This window comes from Lissotriton helveticus, chromosome 5_1 (genome assembly GCF_964261635.1).
Source record: "Lissotriton helveticus chromosome 5_1, aLisHel1.1, whole genome shotgun sequence".
Lineage (NCBI taxonomy): Eukaryota > Metazoa > Chordata > Amphibia > Caudata > Salamandridae > Lissotriton > Lissotriton helveticus.
The window spans coordinates 966,906,202-966,924,839 of NC_136065.1; the positions used below are offsets into that span (position 1 = coordinate 966,906,202).

General features: G+C 41.3%; 1 protein-coding gene across 1 annotated transcript in view; it reads right to left on the reverse strand.

The window, feature by feature from the left end:
- PWWP2B (PWWP domain containing 2B) overlaps positions 1 to 18,638 on the reverse strand; it is a 113,779-nt gene that overhangs the window by 19,603 nt on the left and 75,538 nt on the right. The window contains exon 2 of the mRNA XM_078643464.1: positions 9,298 to 10,947. Within this exon, the coding sequence (XP_078499590.1) occupies positions 9,318 to 10,947 (1,630 nt within the window). The 3' untranslated portion in view covers positions 9,298 to 9,317. The remainder of the gene's footprint in view (positions 1 to 9,297; positions 10,948 to 18,638) is intronic.

Sequence of the window (18,638 nt, forward strand, 5' to 3'; positions counted from 1 at the left end):
CTTAGAGCTCAAATGATGCAATAATTCCATCTGGACCGGAGGATCATAAACAAGGCTATTTTCTTGAAGTAGGCCTGCACCTCAAAAAATCCCAAACTGGATTCAAACATTCTTGAAGATAGCATCTTTGTGCATTAAACCTAGGCTTTCCCAGAAGAAATCTTACTAATTTCCCATCTTAACAACCCATAGGTTTTCCAAGCAAAGGCCCACTTTCCCTAGAGGGGAACATCTTTCAAGAGAATAGGCTTTGATCTACATATTTATACAGAACTTCTAAAACAAGACAGCAGGTTCAGCAATTCTATACTAAAATGTAAGGAGGCTTTGCCTTCCTTCATTTCTTCCAGGCTCTGCCAAAATTGAAGGTCCTGTATAATAGATTTTCTTCTACGGTGATGAAGCAGAATCTATGCTTCAGGACACATCATTTCTCATGACGTTCTTTTACATGCAAATTCACAAATAACCACACAAAACGAGTACTAGGTCTTTTGTTATGCCAAGGATACCTACACAGTACTTCCCTATCAATTGTCTCCATTTTAAGACTATTGTGTTTTATACATCAGGAATACGCTATAAAGCAGAGACTGATACGGGGGATGGGGGGGGGGGGCAGTATGGTGTAAAACCACCCACTTTTAGAAGTTAATCAAACAAAGTCACTCCTTGCTTATCTTATTAGTACTTAGTACACGAAAAGTCAGGCTTAATGTGTAAAGTATTTGAGAAGCATCTCAAACAGTAAAAAGGTGAAAACACAAGACAAGTCAAATCACACACCAACTGGTGAACCTCCCACCAGTCCCTCAAAGCTGCAGCTTCAACTTCTTGATACCCTTCTTGGCGGGGAGTTCCATCTCCTCGCATAACTGTTTAAGCTCAGTCACAGTGTAATTTTCCAAGCTGGCCATCATGAATTCTATAGCTGCAAGTATGATCAGAGACAGTCACGTAGTAGCAATGAGAATAGATTGGAAAAAAAGCAACAGAAGCCAAACAAAGAATTTAGTGAGCTCAAAATGGTCCCAATTTCTCACACTAGTGTTCAGCTTTGAGGATTTGCAATTTTGTGCAGTGCCATACAGTAATTTTGTGTTGCACTATCAACCTATATAAATAGTTTGATAGCGCAACACAAAATTATGTATGGCTCTGCACAAAATTGCAAATCCTCAAAGCTGAACACTAGTGTGAGAAATTGGGAGATTGGTTGAGGGGGGTAAAATACTACACAAGCAGCCACCACAATCCTTTTCAGGGTGAGGCACAAGTAACCCCCAAATTAGCCTGTGCTCAGCTCTCTGGTAGCTGGACACAGAGCAGTCAGGATTTAACAGAGGCAATGTGTAAAGTATTTATGCAGTGCTTCAAACAGTAATAAAGTGTAAACCTAACAAAAGGTAACTCCTACACCAACGTAGAACAATACAGCAAGCTATAGTAAATAAATCAAGACCAAAAGGACACAAATACAAGAAGTAGAACTGAAGATATACATGTTTAAATATTTGAGTGAAAATAGAGCCAAAAACCCTGGAAGTGCCGCACACAGCTTTCTGGTTATGTAAGACCGAGAGAAAGTCACAAGTTCAAGCGGACTACGAGGGAGTGCAAGCCAGATACAGGGACCAGGTTAATCCTGTTGAAAAGCTACCTATCAGACCAGCCCAAAGAGGTGGGTCGGGCCGCGAGATTCAGGGAAGTGTCGCAGACGGTTGATATAGTGCGAAGAGCAGGCCTGGTGTCACCAACAGTCAGGCCAGAGCTTTACAGTGGCACTCCCAGCAAGCCGGTAATGCTGCAGCGCCAAGAGTCGAATTGACGGAACTTTGTGTTGGTGGGCTGTGCGAGTAACAAGGTTTTGGCACCAATGGGCCCTTCCGCAGTTGCAAAGAGCGAAAAAACTTAAATTGAGTTCCACTCAGGTCACACCAAGGGTCAAGAATCACCTGAGGGACATTTCTTGGGGGGTCAAAGATTTACTCCAGCTGGATCTCCGTTCCAAAATATAGGAATAAAATGGTGTATGTGGACCTTTCAATGACCTGATCTATTGGACCCCAGTAATATTCTTTCCCATTTTCAAGAGACATCAATCTAATTCAATCAACTATTTTTTTTAAAGGCAACAAACTCAGTGGCCTCTATTCCATTTCTGCTGACAGTAACTTGAATGTGTAATCCAAGTTCACTCACCAAGGATATCTGGGGACTCCTTTAACAATCCAATCCAAGACCACAACATGAGTTTTAGCATAGACTAAGGCGTACCCCAGATTCTACATAAAACTAGATTTAGTTGCACATGCTGGTTTCAAAAGGTCAAGTTTAAGCATAATTTTGGCTTGAGCCAGCACAATGGGTAACTGAACATAAATTTCATTGGGACCGGTATGTCCATCTTCATAGCTTGCCTCAATAGACCTCATTCCACTAAGTCAAAGTCAACGTATTTTTAGCTTCGAGAATACTCAAAATTGGCACTAGGGTGGACCAGATAGCTCCTTGGATATAAAGTAAAATGTTTATGTCCCCTTTAACTTTCGGAATGAGAGATACAGAAGATAGCCGCCTCTGTCCTCAATGCGCAGACAAAAGAATTTACAGGCGGTCACTCATCTTCCCAAATTCAAAGGTTTTAAGTCAAATTTACTCTCAGCCAAATGTCTTTCATTACATTATGCTTCGATGGCAAACAATATGGGCTGTAACCCTACATGTATTTTTGGTAGGGCAATGTAGTCTGCATACTCAAATATAGTAAGAGACAAGCCACATAACTTTAGCAGGAAAGTTCCATTTGCCAGTCTGTTCCTAAAATACATGGCAAACAGATACATAAAAGCATTCCTATGATAACCCCTGGCAAGTGCTGAACCTGGCAGAAACAGCAGCATCCCTTTTAACCTGAACTCAGTGGTCCAGAATATAAAGCTTGGATACAACACAGTAAGATTGAGGATGTTGCTCTAAAATCAATAAAGATCCATTTAAGTGTGAAACTCTAGTGTAGACAGAGGGATGTACTGTAAATCAAAAGGACCAAGGTATTACCTGTGTTCCACAGTTCGCTTGGAAACCTATCTGATAAATGTGAAAGAAAGTGTGCTCTTGTGCCCAGTAAGAACTCCAACACAAGACCTGGCTTCTGTATCCAACGGTGCAATTAAACAGCAGTAACAGAGCTCAGAATCAGGAATCACAGCAGTTTGTGGAGACCGTGATTAGACAAGGGACATAACCATTGCACCCTATACTCGAGAACATTTACAAACCAACCAGCAAGACGTCCATTTGATCATAGATACCCAGGAGGCCAGCAATACAAGGGCATTCCTTGCACAAGGCCGGGTGGGCAAATGTTTGAAAACATCTGGCCAACAAAAAATTCCAACTACCTGCGCTGTTAGATTGCCATAGTATCCATGATCTTCATCAGCAAAAATGAACAGTCAAATATCTTTTTTAGCATCACATTTCATGCTTGATGAAGGGAATGATATGATTCCTTCTCAGCATGTGAGAAACAAACACTGAAAAGATCAGAATCAAGTTATGGACATCTGGGTCTCAAAGGTTCCAGGCCTGTACGCTTTGAACAAGTTTCGAGAGGATGTCAAATAAGTTTACTTGACAATTCGGTTGAGGAAAAAGGTCAAAGCACTACCGCACAACATTCCACAACAGTCACTCTCTAGAGCAGCCACTCTTTTCTGGAATTCTTCATCACTGAAGTAAATAACACCCATATAATTATAATTTAGGAAACCCACACTCTGTAAGTGGCCCAGAATCACAAGCTCTTTCGCTGGGTGTGCCATTTCCTACATTTGTAGACCTTAATACCTATGAGGACCTTACTACAACCTTCTCAAAGCATGATATTTATGGTGTGGACTATCTGATCATTGTTTATCTGACAACATTTCTAATTTCCTGGTGAAGGGTGCTCAAAATGTCTTAAAATGTTAATGATAAACAACTTACACATTAGTCATCACTATGTGATACGATTTCCCCCATCTGTTTTAACCTAAAAAGTACCCTACACCTCTCAAGGACATTTCATTTTCATTCCCAATGTTCTAAATCTATGGTGTTTATGTTCAATGTTTATTTTCTATGTATCTAAATCTCATACACATTTGATTTAATAATTATATAGGGATTCTATATTACAAACTGTACTTTCGTGATAGGTGGAACAACATTACAAAGGGCCCCATATGTTCTGAAAATGTGCTCTCATTTGGGAATTGTTTATGAATGGGTGATCAATTCTCAAAAGAAAGGCATGTCAACTAAAGATCAATAGAAGTGAGAGTGGCATTTTTAAGCCTTTGTGACCATTTCCAGGCAACATTATTCCCAGACCATACATAGATTTGTTTCTTGGTTTCCTGCAGAAAATATCAATCTTTAGATTTAAACTCAAGTACCATGTCACTCTGGAGGATTAAATTAACTAGCAACCACACAACATCCCTTGGGTGACTGCAAAAATCAGACACCACATAGGTACTCAATTGTAGAGGATACTGCATATTAAAGTAAATGTTTGCAATATATTTTTTAAGAGCAGTTTGATAACAAAAACAGCTCAGAATAATGCCATATCTTCTATTCAATCCAGACTTGACCTTTTATGGATTTCTATCATGATCCAAAGCAACTGAGAAGCAGGTACACTTTTAACATCCCAAGAGGGTTGTAAATGTATTATATTAAAATGATTTACCTTTAAATCACAACTTAACCACAGAAAATATAACTTTTCAATATTAACATCAAAGGCATGTGCGTCGTCAACATTCAGTAACAGAATATTACTTGTTCCTCAGATATGACAATGCAGGGGTAGAAGGGTGAAAAAGAAGAGGGCGGAGATAGAATTAAGAGACTGATGATTCGAAAGCGGAGGAGAACAAAATTCATGCAATATCCGTACAGCAGAATGATCTCTCTCCAGGGGTGAATACCCTTAAATAAATAGCACACCTGGTCTACCTACCCCTCACATGCGCCCCAAAACAGGTTAAACACATATAGAATAGGGCCACTCAGTCACTAAGTTCTAACTGAATAACGCCAGACTAAAATAACTGTGCATTTCGTATACCACTGGGGAAACAGATTTTCCTGTTTGCCAATCTCAATCAGCATTGCATTTTCACCACCAAGCCAGAAAATGTTGACATTTGCTCTAGTAAACCCCTGATGAGGAGCTGCTTTGCATCTTGAAACACACATGGCTTAACATTGAGGAGCTCAATTGGTTGTTTGCAGGCAATATTTAACTTTTTAAAGAGACGGACATCAAAATTAATATTTCACATTTTTTTCTTAACCCCTTCAATGCGAGTGTCAGACAGACTGACAACCACACTATCTCCCCAGTGCATGTCGGCCACTGGGACGGCATCTAGAGGCCTCTGATGCAGTCCACCAGAGGGATTCCTTTATTATATTTTAAACTCTCGAAGAGCTTCCAGAGTCTTTTTTTAGCCCTTAGTGTATTGACATCATTACACTAAAGTGAAAGTAAAACAAGCCGATTGGGCCATTTTACTTTCACTACATCAATGCTTGCCATCCTCTTGCCATGCACATTTGGTTACAGGGAGGTACAAAAGAAGGGAGTAGGCTTCAGCCTCTTTGATCTTTTGTATGGGAAACCTGTCAGAGGACCTCTGATTTTGGTGGAGGGGTGGGATCAAGGTCCGAAGAAGATTCTCCAGGATGAAGTGAGCTACAAAGTGGCCTTCAGAAGCCAAGTAGCTAAGTTGTAGGAAGCAAGCTTCCTACAACTTAGAAGACAGCCAGGATGTCGTGAAGCAGTGGTATGACCAAAACTTCTACCACTGCGGAATTGACTCCAGGGCAGAAAGTGTGGGTGATGGAACCAATGGATCCCTTGGGCCCTTCAGGACAGTTGAACTGGGCCCTATGAGGTGATCAAGCGGAAGGGGAGGCCACCTACCCGTTGGACCTCAAGACCACTAAGCAACCCCACAGAGTGTTCCATATCAATCGCCTCAAACCCCAATTTCAGAGGTCTGAGCTCACCATGCTGATGGAGATGGATAGATAGAGAAGGAGGAGAGTGATCCTCTCTGACCTCTTACACTACATGGAGAAAGATGGCTCTGTGGAGGGAGTAATCCTGTCACCTAGTCTGACTTCTGAACAGCAGAGGGATTGCCAACACATGTTAGGGCATTACTTCTCTCGGATTTCCCTTATCCCTAGGACTACCCACCTGTGCACACAACCTCCCTGTCAAAATAAGTCTTAAAGGTTGTCTGATAAGGTGTGTGTCAGCATTAGGAGTGAAGTCTCTAAAATGCTTGGTTTGAGGTTATAGAGCCCTCCAGTAGCCCCTGGTCCAGTCCTGTGATTATTGCACCAAAGGCTACCCCACTGAGCACCACACCTGAATTCAGGTTCTGTGTGAATAATGGAGGGCTAAACTCAGACACTAAGACAGATGATCATCCCATGCCCTGGGCCGATTGACCGGTTAGGGCCAGCCCAGTACCGTTGACCTTACGTCAGGTACTGGCAGATTACCCTAATAGAAGGAGCCAAGGAGAGGTCAGCCTTCTCCACTCTAGAGGGCCACTACCAGTTTAGGGTGACACCCTTTGGAGTACAAAATGCCACTGCCACCTGCCAGAGTTTGGTGAACGAGGTCCTTGCTGGTATGGAGGCCTTCTCAGCTGCTTCTCTGGAGCACATAGCTATCTACAGTAGCAACTGGAAGAACCACCTTTTTCACCTTCATGAAGTGCTTCAGGCTCAGCAACAGGCAGGCCTGGCTATCAAATCCAGGAAGTGCCAGATATGGCAGGGGTCTATAGTATATTTGGGACACCTAATGGGCAGGGGTAAGGTGCAGCCGCTCAGGCCAAAATGGAATGTTAGATGAAGCCCCCCCCCCCCCCCCAAGAAAAAAACCCAGACTTTGGATAGAGCATTCTTGGGCCCCACTGACTACGATAGGAGGTTTGTCAAATGATGATACAGTACCACTTAGGCCCCCTTGACAGAGCTGACTCTAAGAAGCAGCACAGAAATGTGATTTGGACACAGGCTTGGCAAAGAGCATTTGCCTCCCTTAAGAAGGCCATGTACAAGGTCAAATACAATAGAGAAACAGGCAAAGAGCAATGAAGTAACGTGGGGGAGAGCTGGGTCTGGGACTTGCTCAATGGGGTCGCGTTGCAGGCTCCGTTAAGTAGGTCCAGGGAGAAGGGAGGGAGGGATGCTGGGAGGCAAAGGGCGGGCTTGGCCAGGGGCAGGAAAACAGGCAGCAGAGGAGCAGGAGGGGAAACAAACATGGAAAAAAGCAATATAAAATGAGGGAAGAGCATGTTAACAGGATAGAAAAGCAATAAAAAAGTGGGAAAAGAAGAATCACAAGGAGAAAAGAATTAGAGAAACCAGTGAAAAGCAGACTACTGTGGCAGGAGTGACGCAATACAAGGGAGAGCTGGGTCTGGAATCTGCTCCCAAAACCCGCAGCTACCCACGTGGCATAAAAAAAATAAAAGTTCAGTTCATAGAGGAAAAATGTGACGTATCAATATTGCGTTTTGGGCAGTTTCCTGTTGTGGACACTAGGAAGTGTGTGGCTGCCCACAGATTCCAGAACTTTCCATCACAAAAATGTTAGGAATTTTTTTTTTTTATTTATTTACAAAGTTTGAGGTTTGCAAGGGATTCTGGATAGAAATACCTGTGAGAGCCACGCAAACTACCCCACCCTGGAATTCCCGGGGGTTTAGTTTTAAAAAATGTGAACGTTTCCTAGGTGCCGGCTGAACTAAAGCCCAAAAATCTAGAAATCTCGATCTTGCAAAAAACTTGCAATTTTTCTGAGGAAAAACGTGATGTGTCATGTTGCGTTTTGGCCCCTTTACTCTCGCAGGCACTAGGCATACTCATACAAGTGAGGTACCATTTTTATCAGACGGCAAGTGGGAGCAGAGAATAGTAGATTATTACCAATTGTATTTTGCTGCAATTGTGCCTTCCAAATGTAAGCCACTACGCAGGAACGAAGACATTTTGAAAAATACCTTCTAAATCATATGCTGGTAGGGGTACTCACAAATTCGGAGAGGGACAAATAACCACAGCTCTTAAAAACATATCTTGTGCTCATTTCAGAAATGCATAGGTTTCCTATTAATTTTTCTCTCTACATATTTTACCAAATGAATTGGTCTATGCTTGGTGCACAATGAAAACCTTTGAAGAGTGCATGCAGCTCAGTTGTTGGCTGTGGGTACTGTGGGTTAATGGAGAACCTAAAACCCCCACAACCAGAAGGGTCTAGTGAACGTAATGGTATATTGCTTTCATAAATCAGCTATTGTGACAAAAAGGTTACAGATGAAAAAGTCACAAATGGCCACTTTTTCATACTCATTTTCAAAATGTCTTTATTTCAACTGTCAGTTTCTTTGGGAAAACATTGAGGGATCTAAACATATGAGCCCTTGCTGAATTTGGAATTTTGTGAACTTTTAGAATTCCCAGGATGCTGGGAAAAAAGGACACACATTTGCGGTGGATACCTTATGGGGAAAAAACTTTATGGTGCCCTAAGTTTGAACTACCACAAATAGCCACAAAAAAAAGGTTCAGCACTGGGTGGAGCCAAAAAATTAAAGGGGTTAAGAAACAACTTAAAGTAAGTAGATTTTCCAAATTTGTGGCTGGAAAACAGATTGTCATATTGGTCTCTTAGTCCAGCTATCATTGCCAGAACTACAGTCTGATAGGAAAAACACATTTTACTGTGGGAAGCGTAGAGTGTAGGAGATGCATAATACTTCAAGCGAATGCATTTCTCCTGAAGCACTGTTCCAGTGTTCACAATAGCTGAGATTGCCAACTCAACAGATTATGCCCCAAGGTGAAACAGAAGAGTCATTATCTAGTCAAAAACAGATTTACCTAAAATAAATAGCTGGATTGTCTGTGTAGGACTGCAGCAGGATCCAAGTGTCAATTAAACTTCATACTGATTATTGTACAAAGGGAATCAACATTTTACTATTGGATTCTTTACAATATTAATACCAAATGAACAAAGAAAACACAACTGGAATTTTCTCGCTCAGTCACATAATCTGCCCTCCTGATGTTTATACCACATTACAATATTTGAAATATGTAATGCTGAACAATGGATAACAGTAATTTGCACCTAACGCTTTTCAGAATATACTTAATTGATGTGATCCACTGAAGGCAATTAGACAAAGTCCACAAAATACTCACCTTTCCTCACAGTTAAACTGCTACGTATCACACTGCAGAAGGAGTTCCCTTATTTCTGGACTAAGATGCTCCACAGCATTAGCAGCTTCTATAATAGCTTTTCGATACAACCCTTTTTTCTTTCGATTAAACCGCAGTTTGAAAAATTCACTGAAAGAACACAGTTTTGAAACAGATATAAATGATGTTGTTGGGGAACCAAACCATGAAACCTTTGCTTCTTGCCAGGGGGGCTCTCCACATTCCCTTTGGCTGGTGATAATGCTGAGAATGCTTGCAGGCCACCAGGGAAAACCATGGTTCTTACCCCACACAATATCTCCTATCGTAAATGTTTTTCCTTCATCACTGACACACATAGAAACACATTTAGTGTGCAACCTTACTGTTAATGGTGGCACAGTCTTATGTCCATCTTTCGAAGATGAAGACACATCATCGCAGGTTAAAAAGTCAGACACAGGAGATGTGAGTTCCGAACTCGAAGACTTTGAGGAATCATCTAAACTGTCATTGCTACATACTGAAATGCTTGAGGAATCCAAGTTTCTTCTGTGATAGTTCATAAGTAAGTTTAAATTGCTGTGTCCATTTCTACAGTGAGGGAATCCCTTAAAGTCATCATCTTCCCCAGAGCTTCCTGAAGACACTTCTGCAAAAGCATTTTTATCCAATGACATATTTGTGGAAAATGGTGCCGACTCAGACTCCTTACTGGACTGAAAAATATTTAGTTCATTGATGAGTTCTGCTTTATACACTGAAACACCTCCTCCATTTGCCAAACGATGGGGTTTTAGTCTGATTTTAGGAGGTGGTGCATCGGTGCTGGAATGCATAGGCCTTGTCAGTTTCAGTTTTGGAATGGAAATTAGCTCACTACTTTCACACTTCTCCACACAACTGCTGGTTTCTTGAATCCGTTCAAAGTCAATTTTTTTGGGTTGGTCACCTCCTCCATTCTGAAGTATACGTCTTGGGCAAAATGGCTCAATGGACCCAATGGCCCGTGATGGGATTTCCACCACTTCCCCTTTCCCTTGTGGTGTGCTGAAAGATATCTTTATTACTGGACTTCTTGGCACTAATTCTTGAGAAACATGCTCAACCTCTTTAATTTCTTTTTTACCTTTTCTGTCATCAAATTCCAATTCTTCATCCCTTTTTTGATCTTTGCCCTGAATGTCAAGCATTCCAACTGTTTGCATGCTAGGACTACCCTGGTCATCATTTTCAGGATTTAAAGTATTTTTACACTTTTCACAAAGTACCTGTCGTGGTCGCAGCCTAATTGTGCTCATTATTAGTCTCCCAGAATCTCTATTTCGGGACAACCGCCTCTTTGTTCTTTTTATAGCCCTTGGAGGGGGCTGAGGTACCCACTGGTTGTAGGAATGCCTTAGCCATATTGGAGGAGGAAATGGGGCTCCTTCAAAATAGGGAGGATAAGTCGAAGGTGTTCCTGGTGGTGGTACTGATGGAGGATCTGAATCACAGATTCTCTTCTGGAAGGCACCACTTGAAGGATATGGAATTTCGAGCTGTGGCTGTTCGAGGTCTCCATCTTCATGAATCCCATTAACGTCACTGCTAGGAGGAGGATCATCTTGCTTCGGCAGCAAAGGCGGCGTGACACAAAAGACCCCGGACCTATTTCAGTACAAAAGAAGTACATGCAGTCAGAAGTCTTTAGAACACATTAATTGATACGAAAAATATATATTATAAGAAATGGAGAACAGTTGCTGGTCGTTTACAAATGAGTACTTTTCATGCTAAGTTTAAGGTCAAGTCATGTAGTCTCTTTATTGAAATATTCACTTTGAAGAAGAAAAATGAATTGATGGAATGCATCTTACATTTTTACTGAATAAACATTTAAGTAACAATTTTCAGATTGATATGTCTCTTTTATTTGCTGCATTGCAAGCAAATACCACATCAAAGCAATTCAGAAGTCAATAATTACTTCAATGCACTTATAACAGTTCTCATAATTTATTTCATAGACTTGTCATATTTAAAGAAAATGTACTCCATTCCTTAATACCTAGCAACAGAATTCAAAGCAGAATATGAATGTGTAAATGAGTTTTAGAAACATGGCTCTACTTTGCAGTCTCATTCTTCTAAAGGAATGTTATTACCATCACCCAGTTAAAAGATACTGCTGTCAATATGTACATAGACTACTACTACTGAAACTAACGTTTTTCTTAGATGAAAGGATTTCTTTTCTAATCAGTGCTGCCAAGAACATCAGAGCCACCACAGAGAATCAACAATAATGTTACACCTAAGACTTTAGAAACAAAGCCAGATAAGGAAAAACTGTTACACACTGGTCCCCTATCGCTACACGTTGGTGGTTCTTGGTGATCTTGAACAAATCAATCCCATTTGCCCAGGTCACTGCAGGAGACTACAGACACTGTCTTACTCTATCCCTCAGTCTTCTGTTGCACACAAGGCTTAGACGAAGCCACAAGACTGTAGTTCAAGATTGAAATCCCTCACAGAAGACATTGTTCTCTCCCCACTTTGACTAGAGTACACACCACAATCAACCAGACATCTGCACTGGAACAGAAATGTGAGCATCAACCAGAAGATGATTTAGAGCAACCACAAGTTCACTACAACATAGCTGAAGGCCTCATGCATGACCACCAACACATCCTACGGCGGCCACACAACAAACTCACAATCTACCAACCACTCACAACAATCGAAGTAGCCTCTTACTAGATGATGGCCACATGAGCAAGTGCAATTATCAGCACCAACACCTTTTTGAGGCACTCTAGGAGTTCATTCACTTACAAGTTGGCTGCAAGGTTCGGAGACACCCTCTAAAACCTATCCCACGTCGGCCGCTAGCGTCTCCTACGCCAAAGATGCAGGAAACCTAGGCTTGAATAGTGGCTGAAATATTCTACTGTTCTAGAACTGTATAGCAAAGGGCAACTGTTGTAAAGTGGAAGCATTATGTAATAAAGTCAGTGGGTCTTATCATGTAATACTAACACAATACACAAAAGTGGATCTCTGATTCGCTCTTAGCAGCCTTAGCTCAGTCCTGGTATTGTGCCACAGAGCAGTCAGGCGTACTTAGAGGAACATGTGTTAAGCATTTCACAGTACCAACATTGACAATAAGTAAGGGACACGACTTGAAAGAAACCTTGACACCAATTTATAGAAATAGGGTGTATTTTTATATAAATATAGGCACCAAAATGAACTTTGTATTATACATATAACCGGATTTGTGGGTTTTTGAAGTGATAAAAAATAAAAGGGATAAGTCTTTTAAACTGGTCCCATTGAAGTAAATGGGGAAAAAAACAAGGTGACATTTGTTCACTTGCAGGGTGCGTTCAAAAGAACCCTCTTGTGGATAAGGTCATGCAGGTCCCTTGACCAAGTTCCAACAGTCATTACTTTGTTAACTGGCCCAGGGAGTCCAAGTGCAGAGGTGACTTGGCTGTCCTTTTTACTAAACGGGATATGCAGAAGCGGTCAAACTTGCAGCACTTGACGAAGCCACATTTGGAGATGGAGTTCCACTCTACCCATGGGGAGTAGAGGTCTTTGGAGTCCTGGGACCAGGGATCAACAGCTGGATTCTTATACCTTGCTCAGCAGCTCCAGATGCATAGGTAGTTGGAAGCTGTCAATCATTTGGGCAGGTCACGCCAAAGATGTTTTGACACACACTTGACAACTTCAACTTCAGGATGCAGGAACATAGTAGCGGGGTAGTTGATAAGGTCAGTTGCTGTTGCTGTGAACTGCGATCAGTCTGGAGATGTCACTCCAGGGGTCGATTACCCAACTGCCGATCACCAAGCCTTGGCTGGAGCTCGACAGGAGTGGAGAAGTGGCTTGAAACTGGGAGAAAGGTTAGCTACAACTCTGGGCTTGCAGGACACCACTTCTCTTTGGGCTCACTTTCAACAGGCCCAGCCATCGCAATTCTTGTCACGCAGCACTTTGATTTGCCTGCAGTTTGCAGAGGACTGGTCCCACCAATCCAAGGGAGTCTGCTTCGGTTTCTGGTGTCCACTGTAGCCCCTCTTGCTGGAAGCAACAAGCTTTCGCCACGGACACTTGTTGAGCACACAATTCCAGCATATGGTCTCTTCAGGGCACCTAAGAATCCTATCTTCACATGGAGAACGAGTTCACAGTCCTGTTGTTGGTGACTGCATGGTCTTTGTGCCTCTTCTCAGGTTCTAAATCAGAACTGAGGTTCTGGTGCCAGTGGAGCCCCTTAAATCCTAGCTTAGGGAGCTTTAAGGGTGTGAGGGCCAGAGGCCAATGGGCTACTGGTCCCCGCAGCTAAGCTGCTCCCGAGGTGACAACATCTTGTGGGTTTACATCACCTACCCATAGTCCTCCATTTTAGGGTCTGCCAACATGACAGAGTCCTTCCTTGGCTATGTACAGACCTCCTAACCCATCCTAAAGGTGTGGCCAGACTACTTAACTTTACAGCCTGTCGGGATGGACAGGGTGGGAAGTTCATTACATAGCAACGGCGTTGATGCCTTCAAGACTCACCACTTTGATAGCTTTTTCACTAGCCATTGCGGGAGGGTGGAGGTGTGACCTGCGCCCTGCAAAGGTCCTTTGTCGCCCATCCTGTGGATGAGCTCGAATAACCAGCAGGAGGGCAGACTCTAGTCTTGGCAGCAACCGGCTCAGGGAGCCCGCCAAAGCACTGGGTCACTGTATGCTAGAGGGCACCCACTCAAGGGGGCACCCCTGTACATGCAAGTTCACCCTAGACACGAGAATTGTGTTGGGGAGAAAACAGACTGTGTTTGACACCAAACAGAACACAATTCGGTTTAATAATGGAGCTGGCTACCTCATGTTATCTCGGTAGCCAGCCCATATTACTCTATGGACCACCGGTCATAACAGTAATACCTTACTTTACAGGATTGCTGCAAGGATACATATGTATAAACATATATATCTTCTCCTTTAATATAATTCACTCTACCGTATGGGCCTAGGAGGACATCCTTAAGAATGACTTAATTATATTATGGCAGTGGTGTGGCCCTGCAGCACATGGTGTGTGCAGAGTCACTCTCGAGCAGACAGGCTGCTCGTGCAGAGCATGAATGGCAGTCATGCAGACACGATTACTAGCACCAATGGTGGCACGATACAGTGGATTGTATTATATTCCAGATACAGAATATTATTGGTCTTGAATGGATTGTTAAGGCCATTTACGTTCCAGGAAATAAAACATGAACAATGTATTTGTAAACCCCCACTTTTCTTTTTGCCCTCTATATACACCTTTTCCTTCTCATTGCTTTTTCTTCTTAATGTTATACATAAAAAAGTTAAGGAAACCCCAAAATGCACTGTACACAATATGGTCCGTACAGGCCAGTTTACAGTAAATAAGAGTTTAAGTAGACATTGCAAAGACATGTAAATACTAACTCTATGAATTAAAATAGGAAGACGAATTGAGAGCTCACAAAAATCTCCCACAATATTGTATTTTAGCCACAAATATAGAACTAAAACTGAACAAACTATACCACTACACTAAACAAACCTGGTCTACAGTAAGAGTACTAAACATTCATAGGAGTACATTACTATATATCCACAACACAATTCAGAAAATCACAAAAATCTGTCAAAACAATTATGGTGGCAGGTTATATATAGTTCTACAAATGCTCAGCATACGGCAGGTTAAATGGGAATTAAAAATATAGGTTATAAAATGATGCACATTCAGAGAGTTAGAAGTACAGTGGCAAGAAATGAGCCATAATGATCGTAAACGTTACCAGATAATCTCTGGATTTAAAAAACAATGTGTATAGGGACCACCTAAACCATTTCTTGAACCCAGCAAAGTATGTTTAAAACCACCTAACATTTCAAATTACGTAACATAGTTCTCATACACCATAGTAGCCTTCACAGTTCATGCTTCCGTATTTTGTATAGGTGCAGGCTGTCATTCAAAATTAACTAGCAATTAACTGGAAAAAAACCAAAGATACAAACAAGGTGTGTGCTCGAAAGACTGTACTTCCACTGTAAATAACTAATTTCAGTTGTACTACAACCTTGAATAAAAATAGGAACCATGGGTATTGGTCAGGTCGCCTTTTCAGATTCACTATTGCAGCTCTTCTAAGCATTCCTAGATTTAGGATATTCCTCATCCAAACACAAATTATTTGGAACTCCCTGCACAATGATGTCCACACCGCCTTATGGAGCCCTACTTTTAGTCTTTTTTTAAAACATACCGCTGCAAAGTTGTACGTTTCGAGTATAAAGCCAACTGTTCTGCTTTCCCTAGAGCCAAGAAACCACATTGGTGCACATGCAAGCCACATAAGATTACAATGAAAAATAAAATAAGGGCTTCATGGCTGGACAGGACACAAAAAGATAACTAGACCTAATCCAGACAACCTTGCCAGACACCTCCAACAGTTTTCCTAATTCAGCATTACCAAAATAATCTCCAACGTGTCTTTTAATGCACCAACCTTAATTTTAAATCAGGTCCAATTAGTGCACATCAGTTCCATACCTATTCCATGAGTCTACTGAGTCCACCTACCTAAACTCATGTCTAATCAGATCTACTCTTCTCAAGTAATAATTCCTATTCTGGACTGTTAGAACTTTCCCACTGTTGCAAATATTTAAATATGACTAGCCTCAATCTCTTCCATTTCACTACCTTACTATTGAGGCAGGCTCCTGTCAAACCAATTTTATGACAATTTCCACATTAACCATCTCAAACAAAGAACTAAACATGCTGCCAAAACCTGCAGTCCTGCAGACTTGGCCTGACAGTTCGGGCTGGGCTGTTCCTATGAAGAACAGGGTCAAGACTTATTTTGTATATGGCTGGGTCCAAACTGAGGTGGCATGGTGGGCGAAAAATGAAGGATTAGGATGCGACGTGAGTGATTGCCAATGGCAGAGATTAATGCAAGCATTCCATCCATCACCTTGTTGTTTTTTCCAAAACCAGTAAGGTCTTTAGAACATACTGAATGCAAACTGACAAAGCCGTTCACAATGCGGAAAATCAATGTATACAGAGTGAGCCATTCATGATGCCAACAAACTTATTGTGCTTTCAACTGTTATAAAATAAAGGACAGATTAAAAAAAATCCAAGATTGAAAAAACCTACCCTAGCAGATGTAATCTATAGTTGTATCTATCAACCGTCTGGAATCTGGACTCATACAGTTAGCAGAAAAGCATTTCTATTTGTTAATATTTGGAATCCAGATCTCAAACAAATGATTGAAAACCTAGGCAAGCCTGACATTTCGTTATGCTTATTAATTCCTATAAACCTATACATAATCTGTCCCATCTACCCAACTTAGTTCTGGAATGCACATACATTTACTGCCAATAATCTTGCTATGTAGATCAGTAGCTAAAAGTCTGATTACTTGGGACTGCTAAAAAAATAAAAGATGTACTTCTATAAAAAGGTAAATACTGGTTTCTCACAGTTACCTTAGTAGAGAGAAAATATTCTCAACTGGCTAATAATAAGCATTAGGAAACATGGAAGAGTTATGTCCCTGACTGAAAGAGGTAACAAGTCATTTCAATACCACAATAACTTCACTGCCTAAATCTCCAGAATCTCCCCCCTCAGCTATAATTCTATCCTTTGGTCCTTCAAGTGTTTTTGCCAAATAAAAAAAAAGCTATGACAATCATGTTTCATACTCTCCTTCTGTGCCACTAATTCAGAAAGCAAAATGTCCCAAAAATAGGTTTATGCCATTCACACCGAAGGAAACCCCATTCAATGCAGCCAATCACCTTTTGTTTATGTACATTTGAAAGAACATGTTGTGTAATTAGACCTCTGGTAAATTCACAATGCCAAGAATACCGGATATTATTCTAACAAATTTTTGCAGAGCCTAGCATGGTGTGCATCTACCAGTATTTTAAACATAATATACAATTTATCACCCATGTCTTAAACTAAACCTTACAGTCTACATTTCTTAACTATATGTTTATAATTATTATATTCCCAAAAAAACCTTCCCTGCTATGACTGCTGACATTTTAATGCTTACAGTGAGGCATTTGGCTGTCATACTTGTGTAGAGTGCTTCTCAATTAACCAGGACACATTTGGTTTGAAAGGGCCATTCGGTGAAGAGAAAACTTAACAGTTCTCTGCCAATTCATGCATCACTAACAATCACCAACAGAAACGATTCTAGATTGTTAATTTCTTGAGATATGCATTTTTTTAGGTTTCACCTGTACTGTGCTTGAGCTGTGCTTGGAAATATATTGTATTTAATATAAATCTTAAAATGTGCTTACATCTGGCCCTTGCTTTTCATTGGTTTGTGTACTTGCCACTTACTTCTCTGTTTCTATTGACTGTAGCATATTATTTCCTGTTGTTCCTCGTTGTGTTTCTCTTATCAGTCTCCCGTGGCCCAAGTACTGTTTTCATAAGAGCTGGAACTTCTTTTAAGCATATCATCACCTCTGTGGAAAGCCAGTCTCCTCTGGGCCGAAGCAGGGCTACATTATGGTGCTCCCTTTTGTTTGGAAACCAAGCAGTGCACTCACCAGTGGCGCTGATTCTAGTGCTCCCTTTTGGTTGCAATCCAGAGCACTGCCTCAGAGGCCGGCACATATTTGCATAGCAGCAGCAAAGAAAGTGCAAACAGAGGGCCTGTAGGGAAAACTGTGTAAGAATTTTGAATAACTGAAATTAAATCTGTTGGTTCATGTTTGGTCTGTTTTTTGTTGCTGCTTAGTTGTTGCGTTGCATTGTAGTTTGACCGGAGATGTGTTTTATTATAAGTCTTCATTAAGAGTTTTGATGGACATGAACCTGCTATGGCCTCTGAATTAATTTATAGTCCGCCTTAACACCCTTGCCACAGAGGATGTTGGCTCTTGTCTGAACAGCAGGCAAATCAGTAGCAATTGTCCTCGAGTTGAGGCGCATTTTCGTCCTGATAGGCCCATCAGAATAGTCTGAGTTGGTGTAGATTGCTTGCAAACGATTTAACACTGTGAATTTATCTGTTAAGCAAACTATACACTTGCTAATTAAATCTAATTTTCGCCTACCGTTCTTCTACTGACTTGATTGGCTCGTCGCGTAATAAAAACCAGTGATACTTTTGTCATAGCATTTGTATTTGGAACTCTGTGTTCAGTTGAGCTACAAGAGGGCTACAAGAGTGTCGAAAGAGGAAAAAAATTACACAACAGCACTTTCCCAATGTAGGGAGTCTTAAACTGGTATTTGGCACCGTGAA